Source organism: Chlamydotis macqueenii, chromosome 8 (genome assembly GCF_036417535.1).
Source record: "Chlamydotis macqueenii isolate bChlMac1 chromosome 8, bChlMac1.mat, whole genome shotgun sequence".
NCBI classification, from domain to species: domain Eukaryota; kingdom Metazoa; phylum Chordata; class Aves; order Otidiformes; family Otididae; genus Chlamydotis; species Chlamydotis macqueenii.
This window is the reverse complement of record NC_141563.1, coordinates 11,083,217-11,096,930: the sequence shown is the minus strand read 5'-3', so window position 1 is coordinate 11,096,930 and position 13,714 is coordinate 11,083,217. Positions and strand designations below refer to the sequence as shown.

The 13,714-nt window shown below is 38.2% G+C and overlaps 1 protein-coding gene across 5 annotated transcripts in view; it reads left to right on the top strand.

Annotated features, from left to right (window-relative positions):
* Positions 1–13,714, top strand: part of DHX9 (DExH-box helicase 9) — a 36,463-nt gene that overhangs the window by 6,771 nt on the left and 15,978 nt on the right. For all 5 annotated transcript variants that reach the window (XR_015259254.1, XR_015259253.1, XM_086753888.1 and 2 more), the window contains exons 6-21: positions 46–92; positions 764–897; positions 1,513–1,602; positions 1,698–1,859; positions 3,221–3,298; positions 3,615–3,806; positions 4,313–4,454; positions 4,989–5,071; positions 6,286–6,442; positions 7,066–7,166; positions 7,980–8,193; positions 8,398–8,492; positions 8,658–8,731; positions 9,387–9,539; positions 11,197–11,357; positions 13,290–13,401. Coding sequence is in view for 3 of the 5 variants with exons in the window: in XM_086753888.1 (XP_086610014.1) it covers positions 46–92; positions 764–897; positions 1,513–1,602; positions 1,698–1,859; positions 3,221–3,298; positions 3,615–3,806; positions 4,313–4,454; positions 4,989–5,071; positions 6,286–6,442; positions 7,066–7,166; positions 7,980–8,193; positions 8,398–8,492; positions 8,658–8,731; positions 9,387–9,539; positions 11,197–11,357; positions 13,290–13,401 (1,995 nt within the window). In the remaining 2 variants the exon portion in view is untranslated. The remainder of the gene's footprint in view (positions 1–45; positions 93–763; positions 898–1,512; positions 1,603–1,697; positions 1,860–3,220; positions 3,299–3,614; positions 3,807–4,312; positions 4,455–4,988; positions 5,072–6,285; positions 6,443–7,065; positions 7,167–7,979; positions 8,194–8,397; positions 8,493–8,657; positions 8,732–9,386; positions 9,540–11,196; positions 11,358–13,289; positions 13,402–13,714) is intronic.

Here is a 13,714-nt window from a genome sequence, read left to right as displayed (position 1 = left end):
CAGCTGTTGATAATTGTACTGTTGTGTTCTTTCTTTCTCTTACAGGAGCTTTATTGCAGAAATGAACATTTATGTGAAGCAGCTGGGCAGAAGTAAGTGTTCCTATTTATTTTTTTATCTTAGCAAGAGATGGCTGTTGGTAGAGAGGAATAGGTCATACTTGTGGGTAGAGACTTTTATAGTTACGTGTTGGAGCCACTTCCAGAGGTGAAGGTTCATGTTTGTTTCCTGACGTGAAATCTTTTTTTCTGTGTGCTGTGCTTGTTGCGTTCTACTGCTTTTTCATTACATGCTTCCACTAATCTTTTTTCTCAGCACAAATAAATGTTTGTGAGTTACAGTAGGTTTTGTTTGTCTTAATTACTTGTTGTTCACGTATCTGAGAATTGCAGGTGTCCAGTATGTTCCCAGGCAATGGATGTGCTGTCCATACGTACACATTTACGTAGAGTGTGCTGTGAAATTTGTATAATGTTGCTGGGTGGTATAGGGTAATCATACTTCCTTAGGTGCTGAACGCAGGAAAAAAGTCTTTACAGGAGTTGCCCAGGAAGTCAGTAAGTAACATGACACAGCTACTGTGAGTCAGCTGGTGAAGGGGCCCGGTTGGATTTTATATTAGAACTCTGGAATTATCAAGATTTGAAACTTTCCATGAAACCTGTCCTGTGTGTACAATCAGAAAGCCCATTTCAGAGTAATATCTTCTGTGGAAGCTGTTTGACTCATCAGCTACTACAGCTCTGAACTTTGTGTGCTGCAGGGATTTTCAGTCGTGAGCATGGATCAAACAAAAAGCTGGCAGCACAGTCCTGTGCCCTTTCCTTGGTTAGACAACTGTACCATCTTGGTGTCATAGAGCCTTATTCTGGACAGACAAAGAAAAAAGGAGAATCGGTGAGTTTGGTAGAAGGGTCAGAAATTGATGCTTTCATTTTAATAACACACAGGCAGTCTCTTATAAAGATGACTGAATTGGAATTTGCTCTCAATATTTAACAGCTTACAAGTTAATAATAATTTTGATTCCTTAGACTAGCAACTGTTTCTGGTCTGGCCAGTGATTTAGATCAGAAATTTAACTTTGTCTGTATGTGAATGGAGCAGTAAGCTTGTTTTACAGTATATTAAATGAAATAGGATTTGTAACAAGCACTTTTCCAGTATAAATTTTCTATAGATTTGAAGGTTTCTGTTTATGCTATGTACAATTCTCAGCGATTTGATTTAATTCTCTGGCACATCAGCATTTTTTTTAGGGTTCAGTTACAAGTTTGGGAACATTTTCCTCTGAAATTGAACTTGGATATTTAAAAATATTCTACAGATTGTTGTTGGATGAAAAGTTGGCAAAATGTTTAAAGAATATGAATTTTGAACTATGGTACTCTTTGGCCTTGTTTCACAACAAATTATGTGATGGTTTTGTATACTGTCTAGTAGCCTGCAGTTCTGGCTTCCATAGTCTGTCTTTTTGTGTATATTAACATGTAGTTTTTAAACATTTAATAGGTGGAGCCCTATGAGGTGTCACTGCCTTCTGACTTAGAAAATCAACTGCAAAAGGCTGTACGGGAACTGTCTCTGGAGATTGTGCCTTTGGTGAGTCTGTGGTTCAGCTACACCAGTATTTAACATCAGGCCTGCACATTTAATACATTTATCTTTCTTTGCCCACTTTGCCTTTGGATTTGTAGCCTGAAGATCCAAGTAATCCAGTTCTGATTAATGTTGGAAAGTTGGCCCATTTTGAACCGTCGCAGAGACAGAATCATATGGGAGTTGTTCCGTGGTCACCACCTCATTCCAACTGGAACCCCTGGACTGGCTGCAATATTGATGAGGGTCCTTTGGCAAATGTAAGATAGTTTAAATAATGGATTTGTTGTTTGTTTTCGCCATGCTATCGGAACTTTTAAGTGCTTTTTTCCCCCTAGAATTTAAAATATGAGCTATTCCAAAGGAGAAAACAGTCCACTGATAAAATTTCTTCCCTTCTTGACCTGCAGGAAGGGAGTCTTTTCATTGGTAGGAGTTCTTTCTATCTACTTCATGTTTTATTAGGTTCTTGAGTAGCAGCGTCTTGGATGTCCCAGTTCTTTGCTTTGTTTCACTTCTTGCCTGTTATTGTACAGCCCATACAAAGTTCTAATTGAAATTACAAGGTAAGCTTATGGGCATGACATCTATTATTTGCCAGCCTCTTTTTCCCATTTTTCCATGCTGGAACTTTCTTTTCTGGGAGGAGAAACTGCTCCAAGCCAGTGTCACTGCACAATTTGCCTGTTTGCTTTTTTTGTCTTTTCTAGTCCTGTTCACCATAGAACAAACGAAAAGCAGCAATGTGCCATGATAAAATGAGAAAGAAGGGAAGAAGTACTAGGTTGGCAAGTTCAGAGGCATAATTTAGCCACTGATATAATCTGGTCAGAAAAGACTCTCAGGGCAGGAACTTCAGTTTCCTACAACAAGGAACCAGAATGCTTATGACAAAAATTATAATACTTCTTTTCAACTGCAGTTTTTTTTCTATAAATGACATTAATTTAACTTTGATCATTATATATTCATTTAAAAAATATGAGACTGATGTAAATTTGAGTGTTGCTGCTTTAAACACATAATGAATTTATTTACAGACATTGCGAATTGAGCTGGCTTCAAATCTCATTAGAATTTCTACGTGCTAGTCATGGTGCAGCTAACTTATTCTCAGTAAAACCAATTAGCCCTTCGATAACAAATTTGAGTTTCTTGAGAATTGTTACCTAGTTGAAATACAAGAGTTGCCTGATAAATTTCCCTGTCTGCTTACTTTTCCCTTTTCAGCCACTGTTCTGTGGGTGGTTATGTGCTTACATTATTTCGTTCCTTACATAAAAACTCTTGTCTGAATGTCATCTAAGTATCTCATTAGCTTGCTCCTGAGTAGAGTGTCTTTCTCAAGCAGTTAAAGTATTTAAATTTAAACAATCCTTCTTTTTCAGTATGTTGGATCTTTGTGAGAAAGTTCTTTGAGGATGGCCATTTAGTTTTAACACACTGGAATGAATTAAATAGAATAGCTTGTAGGCATAACTGATTTGGGGGAGTTATGTAGGAAATGATCCTTTACTGATATTTGGAGTAATTATGTTGGTATGACTGATTTTATCTTGAAGTTATGATATAGATAAGCAGAGGGGTCAAAAAGCCTCGAAATAATGTCTTGTCTTTGCAGCTCACTCCAGAACAAATAAGCATGGATTTGAAAAGTGATTTCATGTACCGTTTGGAGCAGGATGAAGAATTACAAAGGGTAAGTGCACTTCCTGCAACGTGGCGTGCTTGCGCTAGTCTTTTTCTTTCCCAAAAGAGGTTGAGCATACCATGTGCAAAGTGTTTGAGACTGGATTTCAGTAGTAGCACACACCAAGTTTTTAGAAGTGCTGTATGTTACACTGAGATGGATGCCGGGATGTGTTGCGCTGTGTAAGGAAAAAATACAAACCATGATTTGTTCTTACACAGTTCTTCCTTTTTTTTAAACAAAACCTGTGTAGAAAAGTGAGACAAATTATGGGTGTGGAGCAGAATAGATTGATTTTTGGAAATCTGCTGTATTTTTTTTCCAGATCCAACGAGAGAGAGAGGCCTTACCCGTGAAGGATTTTGAAAGTGAAATTCTGGATGCAATCCATCACAATTCTGTTGTTGTAATTCGTGGTGCCACTGGTTGTGGCAAAACCACGCAAGTGCCACAGTACATCCTGGATGAATATATCAAAACCAACAGAGCTGCAGAGTGCAACATAGTAGTGACACAGGTGAGGAATATCTTACAAATGCAACCACTTGAGTTTCGTGATCAGATACTAGAAATCACCTGTTAGGATGTATTAAGAAATCAGATTATTATTGCTGGTCGTTGTTCATGAAAGTATCTTTTCAGTACTACAGGTAGGCGAAACCTCAGCGTCATGTATATTTTCATTTGGAGTGTTATTCTTTCATTTATCTGCGATTGGGATAATCTGGCTTATACTTGGCCCAAGTGAAAAATTTTTGGCAGACAAAGGGGAAACAATTTGCCAAATGCCAGCTGGTAGCTTCCTTATATTCTGATATCCCTCCTCTGTAATTTTATGTGCAGAATTAACCATTTCAGAAGGAAAAAAGCCTGCTGTTATAAATGTACCATTTAATGACTACTCTGTAAAGAAATCCTAGGACAGGACACTTATAGCGTTTATAGCTTTCTTGTTTTCAGTGGTATTCTGATAAACTTAAGAAACCTCAGCATTAATTTAGGGAAAACTTTTTCATCCGCCAGCCTCGGAGGATTAGCGCGGTTTCTGTAGCAGAGCGTGTGTCATATGAGAGAGGAGAACAGCCTGGGGAAAGCTGTGGATACAGTGTGCGATTCGAATCTGTGCTTCCTCGACCACATGCCAGTGTGATGTTTTGCACTGTAGGTCTGTATTGTTTTGTTTATGTTTGGAGCTTATTACTTATGGGTCTGAATTCTTTTGAGTTACCAGCAAAAGCAGAAATATGGATAGATTAAAATTTTTAGAAAGTCTTTTTAAAATATTAAAAAGATTTTTTTTTTTGCGGCTAGAAGTTTGGTGACATGCTCTTGTGCCAAGAAAGATTAAGATTGTTGTTCAGAAGTATGATAAGACATAAGACAGGTCAAATACTGCGCAGAAATAATCTCTTGAAGAGCTAAAATTGCCATATATTGATTGTCCTTAAGAGACAGTAGGGGAAGCAGTATTGGGTGGGAAAGAAGAAAGAATCTTTCCAGTAGTAATACTTCATACCCTCGCCATCACTTGTACAAATGAAAGCACGGCAATTAGAGGTGAGGCTGTAAAAGGTGCCAGGCGGCCTGCACACGTCTTGATTTTTAAACCAGTGCAACTGTTTTTGATAAAATGAGGTTGGGGCGAGGGCAAGACTGAGCTGTTACCTACATGAACATTTAACTACTGTGTCTGTTTAAGGTGTTCTCCTGAGAAAGGTGGAGGCTGGGATCCGAGGCATTAGTCATGTTATTGTTGACGAGATCCATGAGAGAGACATTAATGTGAGTTAGCTGTTGATTACGATCCTGTTTCTCTCTGTGCTTCTGTTCCGTTTCTGTTTCTTTTGCATTTGTTCTTGTGTAATAGTAAACGTGAAAGGAAACTGCATTTTACAAACTACCATATATGTGAGTTTTCCATCTTCGGTAAGATTTTTAGAAACTCTTTCTCTTCATTACTCCTTGCCTGATTGAAAGACAAAGGACTTGTGCTTACTTGCTGCTCTATCTCTTTTGCCTGTTAGGATCTCCTTCTATATCCTGGTCCTCTCTGGAAAATAGAACATTGTGGTACAAGCACTTCTTGTCCAAATGTGGGAGCATGTTGAATGTCTCTTTTATTTTGGAGTGCTTTTTCTGCTGACAATGTTGAATTACTGTAACAGAACAGCAGTGGTATTTACAGAAGCTGCCATCTTGATAGTGACACATTTCAATTTGGTTTTAATACAAAGAAAAATGCAACAAGTTGGAAATAGAATTGGGGGAGGGTTTGTGTGTAATTTAAGAAATGGGAAACATTTTCTGTCCCCTTGATTCTTCTGTTTTCCGCTTTGCCACACCAAGAGTGAGAGAAACTGCTGAGTTCCGACGTGATGTTTAAGCTTGTTTTGACATAATTTGGGGACTCATTTAGATGGAATTGCAATGCAGATTTTTCTGATCTCTTCATCGATTATGTTTGTATTAATGATGTAAAATAGAAGTTTTCAAATTCTCATTGAGATTGGAGTTTTATCTGTTAAGCTAAAGGCCCACCTAACTGCATGGCAAAAATAAATGTTGTATTTACTTAGGACAATAAAACTTCTGCATAAAATTGCACTGAGTCATTCCTATTTATTTTATGACCTAGGGCTACTTTATACGTAAACCAAGTTTAAAAAGACCTTTAGGTCATAATGTGTTGCTAGGAAGGAAGCAAGCTATTTTTGAATGCTTTTCTTTAGTTTGTTTCATTCTGATAAAAGAATAACTCTCCTTTATACTGGAAATCCTGAAATTCACTTATCCTAGGAATTGCAGTATTTGCAAAATTAAGCACTGACAACTGTTTCTGGTTAGAGAGTGGTGTTGTAATAATTGTTACTGGTCTTGCTCAGCAAAGCTTCTGCTCAGTAAATGTATATGTCTGTGTAATTCTTTCAGATCTCTTGGGAAGATGTTGCTTCTTATGGGTGGAAAATTGTTGATGCCTTTATTCTCTTTCTGTGCAGACTGACTTTCTCTTGGTGGTGCTGAGAGATGTAGTTCAGGCGTATCCTGAAATCAGGGTTATCCTCATGTCTGCCACCATCGATACCAGTATGTTTTGTGAATACTTCTTCAACTGTCCTATCATTGAGGTCTTTGGTAGAACCTACCCTGTCCAAGGTAAATAATTGATTGAACTTTAAAGAACTGCTTTATTTTTTATTTTATCAGTCATATGCTTTAAGATTATGGGTAGGGCAAGACACACATTTCTTCTGGATTGTTGTATCTTACCGATGTGGTTTACACTGGGCAAAGAAGTCAGTAACAGTGTGTGTGTTTAAAAACACAAACAAATAATACTGCCACACTCCACCCCCCCCACCCCCCCCACTCCACAACACACTCCTTCCCCAAACCTCAAAGCATCACCACTTGGGGTGGTTTCTATTGGAGAATGAGATAGTGATGGTCAAGCTGTGGTATTTCAGACCAGTTGTCTGTGATATTAAGAATAATGGAAACAGCTTTAAGTCAGCCAGTATTTGAAAAAAGAAAAAAAAAAAACAACCAGTAAAAAATGATGTGGAAGTATATTGGATAGAGGAATAATCACTGGAATAGTGTGGGAGTCATTCTCATAGCATAGCTGACAGCCAAGGAGTTTTGTCCAATCTTGGCTTCATACTCTGAAACATCATGATTATATGAGAGAATCTTGAGAGATGACAAAAAGAGTTGTATTCCTTTACACAAGCGTCTGGTGGTCAGTGTTGATAACCAGTGCTTGTCTGCCCTTGCAGATTATTTTCTGGAAGATTGCATTCAAATAACTCAGTTCGTTCCTCCGCCAAAGGAAAAGAAGAAGAAGGAGAAGGATGAAGAAAATGGTGAAGATGATGATGTATGTTTGACTTTTTTAATCTGAAAAATTAAAAAAGGGCCAGTTAGGACTCTAGCTCAAGTGTTATTCATTCGGCAATATTGAACTTAAACATTTTTAGCAATTTCAATATTTTTAATATCCAAGATTGCTGTTAACTTCAGAAATAGAATTTAATTTTCTCACTGCCCTTGTAAACTGAACAATTTCTTTTTTTTTTGTTTAAGCTAAAATGCTCATGTTTTGTCAGCCTACCTCTCTTGAAAGATAAAACTGAAATGCTTTTAAAAGTGAAAACATTGGTGACCTTTGAAGAAGAAATAGAGAAATATGAGCTAGGTGATACCTTTTCAGGTGGAAAATTTAGCTTCTCTCCTTTCTTCTCTCACAGTTGATGTAGTTTCATGATACTTTTAATTTGTAGGTCTGAAACTACTGCTTAGGTCAGTTACTTGAAATTTTAAAAAATGAGGAGTTTTTCTTGAGAGAAGCATTTTCTTCCGCTTCTTATGATGTTATCCTCATTAATGTGAATGGAAGTTAAATTTGTTTGATAGCTTCCTGCTGCGAATTTGTGTTGAGTTATAACTCAGTGCAATGACATTATAATTCCATTCTTGTATTCGAATCGGGGGAAGCAGGATTTGAACGGCTTATTGCGAGTCATTCTGTGAGCTGTGCCTGAGATGATCTTCCCTATCCACATGTCTCATTTTCCTATTTGCCTGGCCAACCAGTCTCCACAGGTTGAATAAATTAATTTATATGATTTCTTTTGTGATTTGTTTTCTTTTTAGTTTTTTATTGTGGGTTTTTTTTTTTTTTTTTTTGCAGGCCAATTGCAATCTTATTTGCAGCGATGAATATGGCCCGGAAACAAAGCATTCCATGGCTCAGCTGAATGAGAAAGAAACTTCTTTTGAACTCATTGAGGCACTGCTAATTTATATCAAGACTCTGAATGTCCCGGGAGCTGTACTTATTTTCTTGCCTGGCTGGAACTTGATATATACAATGCAGAAGCATCTAGAAATGAATCCACGCTTTGGTACAAGCAACTGTATTTTATTACATTTCATCCTCTTTTCCAAAGGAAACTACTGACTGTGTAAAGATGAGAGTTGGCAAAGTGGTTTAGAGAGCTGGATTGTTTTGCCGTGAGAATGAATGGGTAGAAACTTATTATGTTGTGCAAAGAAGAAATGAGATTTATACAGTCGTAGTTACTGACGTTCTTGTATTCATGTTTTAGGGGGCCACCAGTATAGAATTTTACCTCTGCATTCTCAAATTCCTCTGGAAGAGCAGCGCCGAGTGTTTGATCCTGTGCCTCCTGGAGTAACAAAAGTATGAGAGCCTTCTCTGTGTGGAGTATAACACACTTTGTTCAGTTGTGTTTTTGTGGAATGTACTGATGACTTTTTAAATGGAAGTTATGTAGTTTATCTTGCAGTCCATCCTTAACTTTTCCAGACCAAAGACATTTCAATATGTATTTCCTGTTTTTTGTAGGTTATTTTATCTACCAGCATTGCTGAGACTAGCATTACCATCAACGATGTGGTCTATGTTATAGACTCCTGCAAGTGAGTTCAAGAAGTAGCTTTTTGTTTTGTAAATCCTATTCTTTGGAATGCAAAAAACGTTTTCTGAACACACAGGACTGCCTTGTGTTCCCATAGTCACAGAGCTGAATTTGAGGTCTCTAACTCACTCAAGACAAATTTCCATTGTCTTTAGCCATCAGCACAGTTACAAGCCACACTGGCATTTCTGTGGGCTGGTTTTGCTCAGCTGCATTCACGCTGGCACTATTCATGTGAGGTGTCACTGGGTCTCCATGCGTATTTGAAATCTGTCATCTGCCAAATGAGTGTTACAAACACTTAGCGTATAGCTGATGCAAAAGAGGAAGACTTTTGTAGTCTGTTACAGAGCCTGTCTCGCTATGCATGCTCTCTGAGCAAATTACACACAGAGATCTCATTAACTGCATGAGAACTGTGAGCTTTTGAGACAGTTGTGAAAAATCATTCTGTGTATAGCTCGGGGCACTGCTTTGTAAAGAGTATGGTACATTAATTTCCAGATAGGTGCCTAACTAGCCAAAGCTTAGCTAGTCAAACAGGAGCAGTTGGCTTCTTAAAAGCCGTGTGGCTGCAAGGAATACAAGAAGAGCTGATTTGACAGGACTTAGGACGAAGAACATGTAATCTTAAGTGTTGTTTTTTTCTGCAACAGACAAAAAGTGAAGCTATTCACTGCTCATAATAACATGACAAACTATGCCACAGTCTGGGCATCAAAAACTAATTTGGAGCAGCGGAAAGGAAGAGCTGGACGTGTGCGTGCTGGATTTTGTTTCCATTTGTGCAGCAGAGCTCGTTTTGAAAGGTGAGGCTGTGCTCTTATTAATAAAATAACCTCAGAGACTTCTCCCAGAACTGTTGTATGCTACTTCTGATCAAACTGGGAAAATAATTTCAGGAAGCATGGAGAACAGATGCATGAAGTCAGTTCACACTGGAATATCTCAGTTCTTTTGCTTAAAAAAAAAAATATATATGTTTATATGCTTTTACTCAGAGTATGAGATGCATAAATTGTTCAAGATTTCAGTATTAAGAACTTCACAGCAACCTACAGAACCTCTCAGGAGAAAAAAAATACTGCTTGGGATTTGAGGCAAGGTAGAAAAGAGCTTTGTAATGAGGATAAGGCTCTAGTCTGCCTTCAAACATTGTGGACACCTGACATCTTCACATAACAGGCAGTTCTGTCATAAAAATGGTAAAAAGCAGGGAGGACAGATGTTACTTTTCCCTCCATCCCCATTTTGTGGCCAGGAAGGCCCTTTGTGCTCCTGAACTGCTGCTTTAGTACCTTCCCTGCTGCTGACCTCTTCTATCTGCCAAGCTGTTTCTCAGTTACTAGAGCCATGGAAATCTTTTTGCTGGTTGCAGAAGTCTACACAGCTGTTACACTCAGTGTTTGATCTCTCTCATGAAAGTTTCAGTGCCCCTTTCTCAGATAGCTGTGAAGAGCATAGCTGTGTTTTGATGTTCAGCTTTCTGTAACCTCTGAAAGCACTGGTTGATCCAAAGCCTTCCTTAAATTGCTCAGATTTAGTTCGATCTGCTGTCTAGTACATTGGAGGGATTTTAATTAAGATTTTTTGACAGTGAACTGGTTTCAGGCTACTGAAGTAATCATGGGACTTAATGATTTTAAGGTTACCTTCCTTCAAAGAACAAAATCTGCTAGCTCCATGGTGCCTAGGAAGGAAGGAGTGTTTGTGGACTTGTGCAGAGAATCTTTTGAGAGATACCATCTAAATCTCATGCCAGGTGAATCTGGATATCTGTTGGAGGTGTCCTGAAACCTTTTCTAACTGTCTGTTGCTCAGTGCAGTCATTCCTAGGAGTTCATATTTCAACCAGCAAGCTAAAGGATTGCTAATGATACTGTGCTAAAGACTTAAGAGCTCCATCTGTTTCCATCAGGTCTTTTTTTCTACCAGAAAAACACCTTTGGAAAGCATCCAGCAAAAATACTTACTCTTCTTAGTGATCAAAGCAGAAATGTGCAGGAGGAGTTGGGTGGTTTGGAGTTGATAGAAGGACAAGTAGAGAAGTGCTTGTGTGTAAAGGCAGGCTGAAAGCAGGTTGTCTGTCTTGGGAGTGGAAGACCTTGCTCAACCATATAGGAGATGATTGTAAGGGGGCATGTGTGGGGCTGGACAAAGCCGTGCTGCAAATCAGGGGCTTCAGTCATGCAGACTCATCATGTGGTCAGCTTGTGCTAGAAACCACGCTGGGTGGTGGTGATGTGAGGCCATACCCTCTGTGCATTTCCACTGTAAATTTACCCTGAGATGAGAATTGAGAAGCACAGAAGATAAATACTGGTAGAAGAGCCCAAGTTACAGAAGCACAATGAGAGCAGATGGATTGGCTAGGTAACAACAGTATTTCCTTTGGAGGGCGATAGTTGGTGATGAAAGTGAATGTTCCGAAAAATGTAGGCTTTTTTTGTTCTTCTCTCATTTCAGACTTCAAACTCACATGACACCCGAAATGTTTCGAACACCACTTCATGAAATTGCTTTGAGCATCAAATTGCTGCGACTGGGAGGAATTGGTCAATTTTTGGCCAAAGCAATAGAACCACCACCTTTGGATGCAGTGATTGAAGCAGAACGCACGCTAAGAGGTATTGTTGTTTGTCCACAAGATTGTATGTTAATGAAGCTGACTCCCAGATGGTTTCCCATGTATAATGATCAATTACAAACTGCTGGAACATCTCCAGGTAGATTGTTTGCATAGTAGCATGCTGTCTGGAACAGCAAGGTGTTTCCTGGATGCATCGTGTGGGTGGCAGTGTCTTCTTGCAGCTGAAGAAATACTTGTATTCCCAAGTGGAGTGTCATTCCTTTAAGAAACTTGAGCCTTCAAACTTAAGGCTTGTTTTGTTATTTTACCAGTAACTTATGCTTCCAGCTTCCTGTTTTCCAGCTGTGGCACTGCTGTTTATGACATAAACTCAGTCCAGTGCCTGAGGCATTTACAGAACTATTACCAAACTACTAAAGAAGAAGGGTTTGTAGTTTCTTGTATAATTACCACTTTGTACAGTTTGCTGACTCAAGATCTCAGTATTTTGTCAAGTTTTTAAATGTCCAGTTTACGAATATCCAAGCATCAGTATCCTTCTGAAACAGGAGAAACTGAGGAGAGGGTTATGCTGTCTCCCCAGTTTCTTCAGGGAACTAACTGCAATATGAGTAAAATGAAGCAGGGAGGAACCCTAAATTTATGCTTTAGATTTAAAGGAATGATCTCAAACCTCAGCATGCTTTGCAAATGTCACTGAACAAGCACTTCTTAAGATTTCTAAGAACTGAAATACCTACTTGATTTTTGATCTTATGAAAAATTAGTGTGATGAGCCTGTGCTGCTTGTATACAAAAGGGAGACCAGAATGAAAAACAGCTAGGGATATGTATTTAAGTTTAATGACTTTCTGATCTAAAACTTGTTAGTGCTTTTCTTACACTGCAGATAAGAAATGCAAAGCCAGGGGAAAAGGCAAATGTTGTCAGCTTTAACACCAAACAGACGTTCTACGTGTGTCTCCATTTCCTGGATGACCAGTGATTTTTTCAGTGCATGTATGCTATTAGAAAGTGTTTAGGATGGCAAGACATGCTGTTCTTAAAAATATTCTTTAGACTTTTTAGTTCAATAGATACCAAGAAAAATGTATTTGATAGTAGTTAAGGAGTCCTTTATTTACTTTTCCATTTAATTGCTGAGGCTACAAAGCTTTTTTTTAAATGTAAAGCTTTTAGTTATGCTGAAGTTTCCCAAAGTAGTCTGTAATAGAATATGTAAACTATAAGTCTGCATTTGTTATTTATATCTTAAAAGAGTTTTTAAAGATCACACTTGTATTGTTTCTCTTTGTCATGCAAACTTAAAAAGAGTTTTATGAAGTAGAGTTTAATGGTATGGCCAAATGGCTAGAGAGTTAAGGAGACTCATGAGACCCTTCAGTCTGTAGGGCAAACAGCCACAGACATTTGTTTGACTTTATTGACAGTGGTTTGGTAGTTTCAAGGATGAGCGCCAGTGATAATTTTTCAATAACAGAAGTAGAGAAAGGCAGGCAAAGCCTCATGCAAGAGAGAGTTTGTGGTGTTTTCTTTTTCATGAACAGAGGGTTTTGTGATTTGGGAGTTGCCATCAAGACTCTGCATTTGGCTGTGATAGGGTTGCTTTGATTTTTGCGAGGAAGAAATTAGATTAGATTCATGGAATCAAAGATAGGGACTTGAAAAAAGTTTAATAGTGTATTAGTGGTTTGTACAGAAGCAAACAAGAAATGGAAAATATGTGTGTGGTTTGAATAGTAGTTATTTTAATCGTGGAGGAGGTAGTAAAACATCTGTAAAGCTGGAGTAAGATTTTTTATTTCACCCCAGACCAGTTTTGAAAATCAGATTGCCAATATTGTAAACAACATTAAACTTAAATATAGGTGGGGTTCTATTTAAACACAATTATTAAAATTCTGAATTTCTTATCTAAGGATTTCTGGGATTAGCTAACTGTCTTTGATGATAAGAGATCTTTTTTCAGAGCTTGATGCCCTGGATTCCAATGATGAGTTGACACCTCTTGGAAGAATCCTAGCCAAACTCCCCATTGAACCTCGTCTTGGCAAGATGATGATAATGGGCTGTATTTTTTAGTAAGTTCAGTAGTCTCAGTGGTCTTTTTTTCCTGTTTCTCTGAGTTCCTGAGCTTCTAGACGTGCACGCTACAAAAGGAAAAAACCATACATCTAAATGAACAATAAATGCTACAACTGGGAACAGGAAACTGAATATTCATGAGAGCAGAGGATAAATAATTTCTAGTAAAGGAAATAAAGTAGTCATGAAATTTAGAGTAACTGAAAAGGACCAGGATAGGCTGAATATGCATAAATTAAGAATGGGACTGTACATGCTTAAGTATAGCGGTGAGCTAGAGGTGGGGAGCTGTGACATTTGAGATCTAGA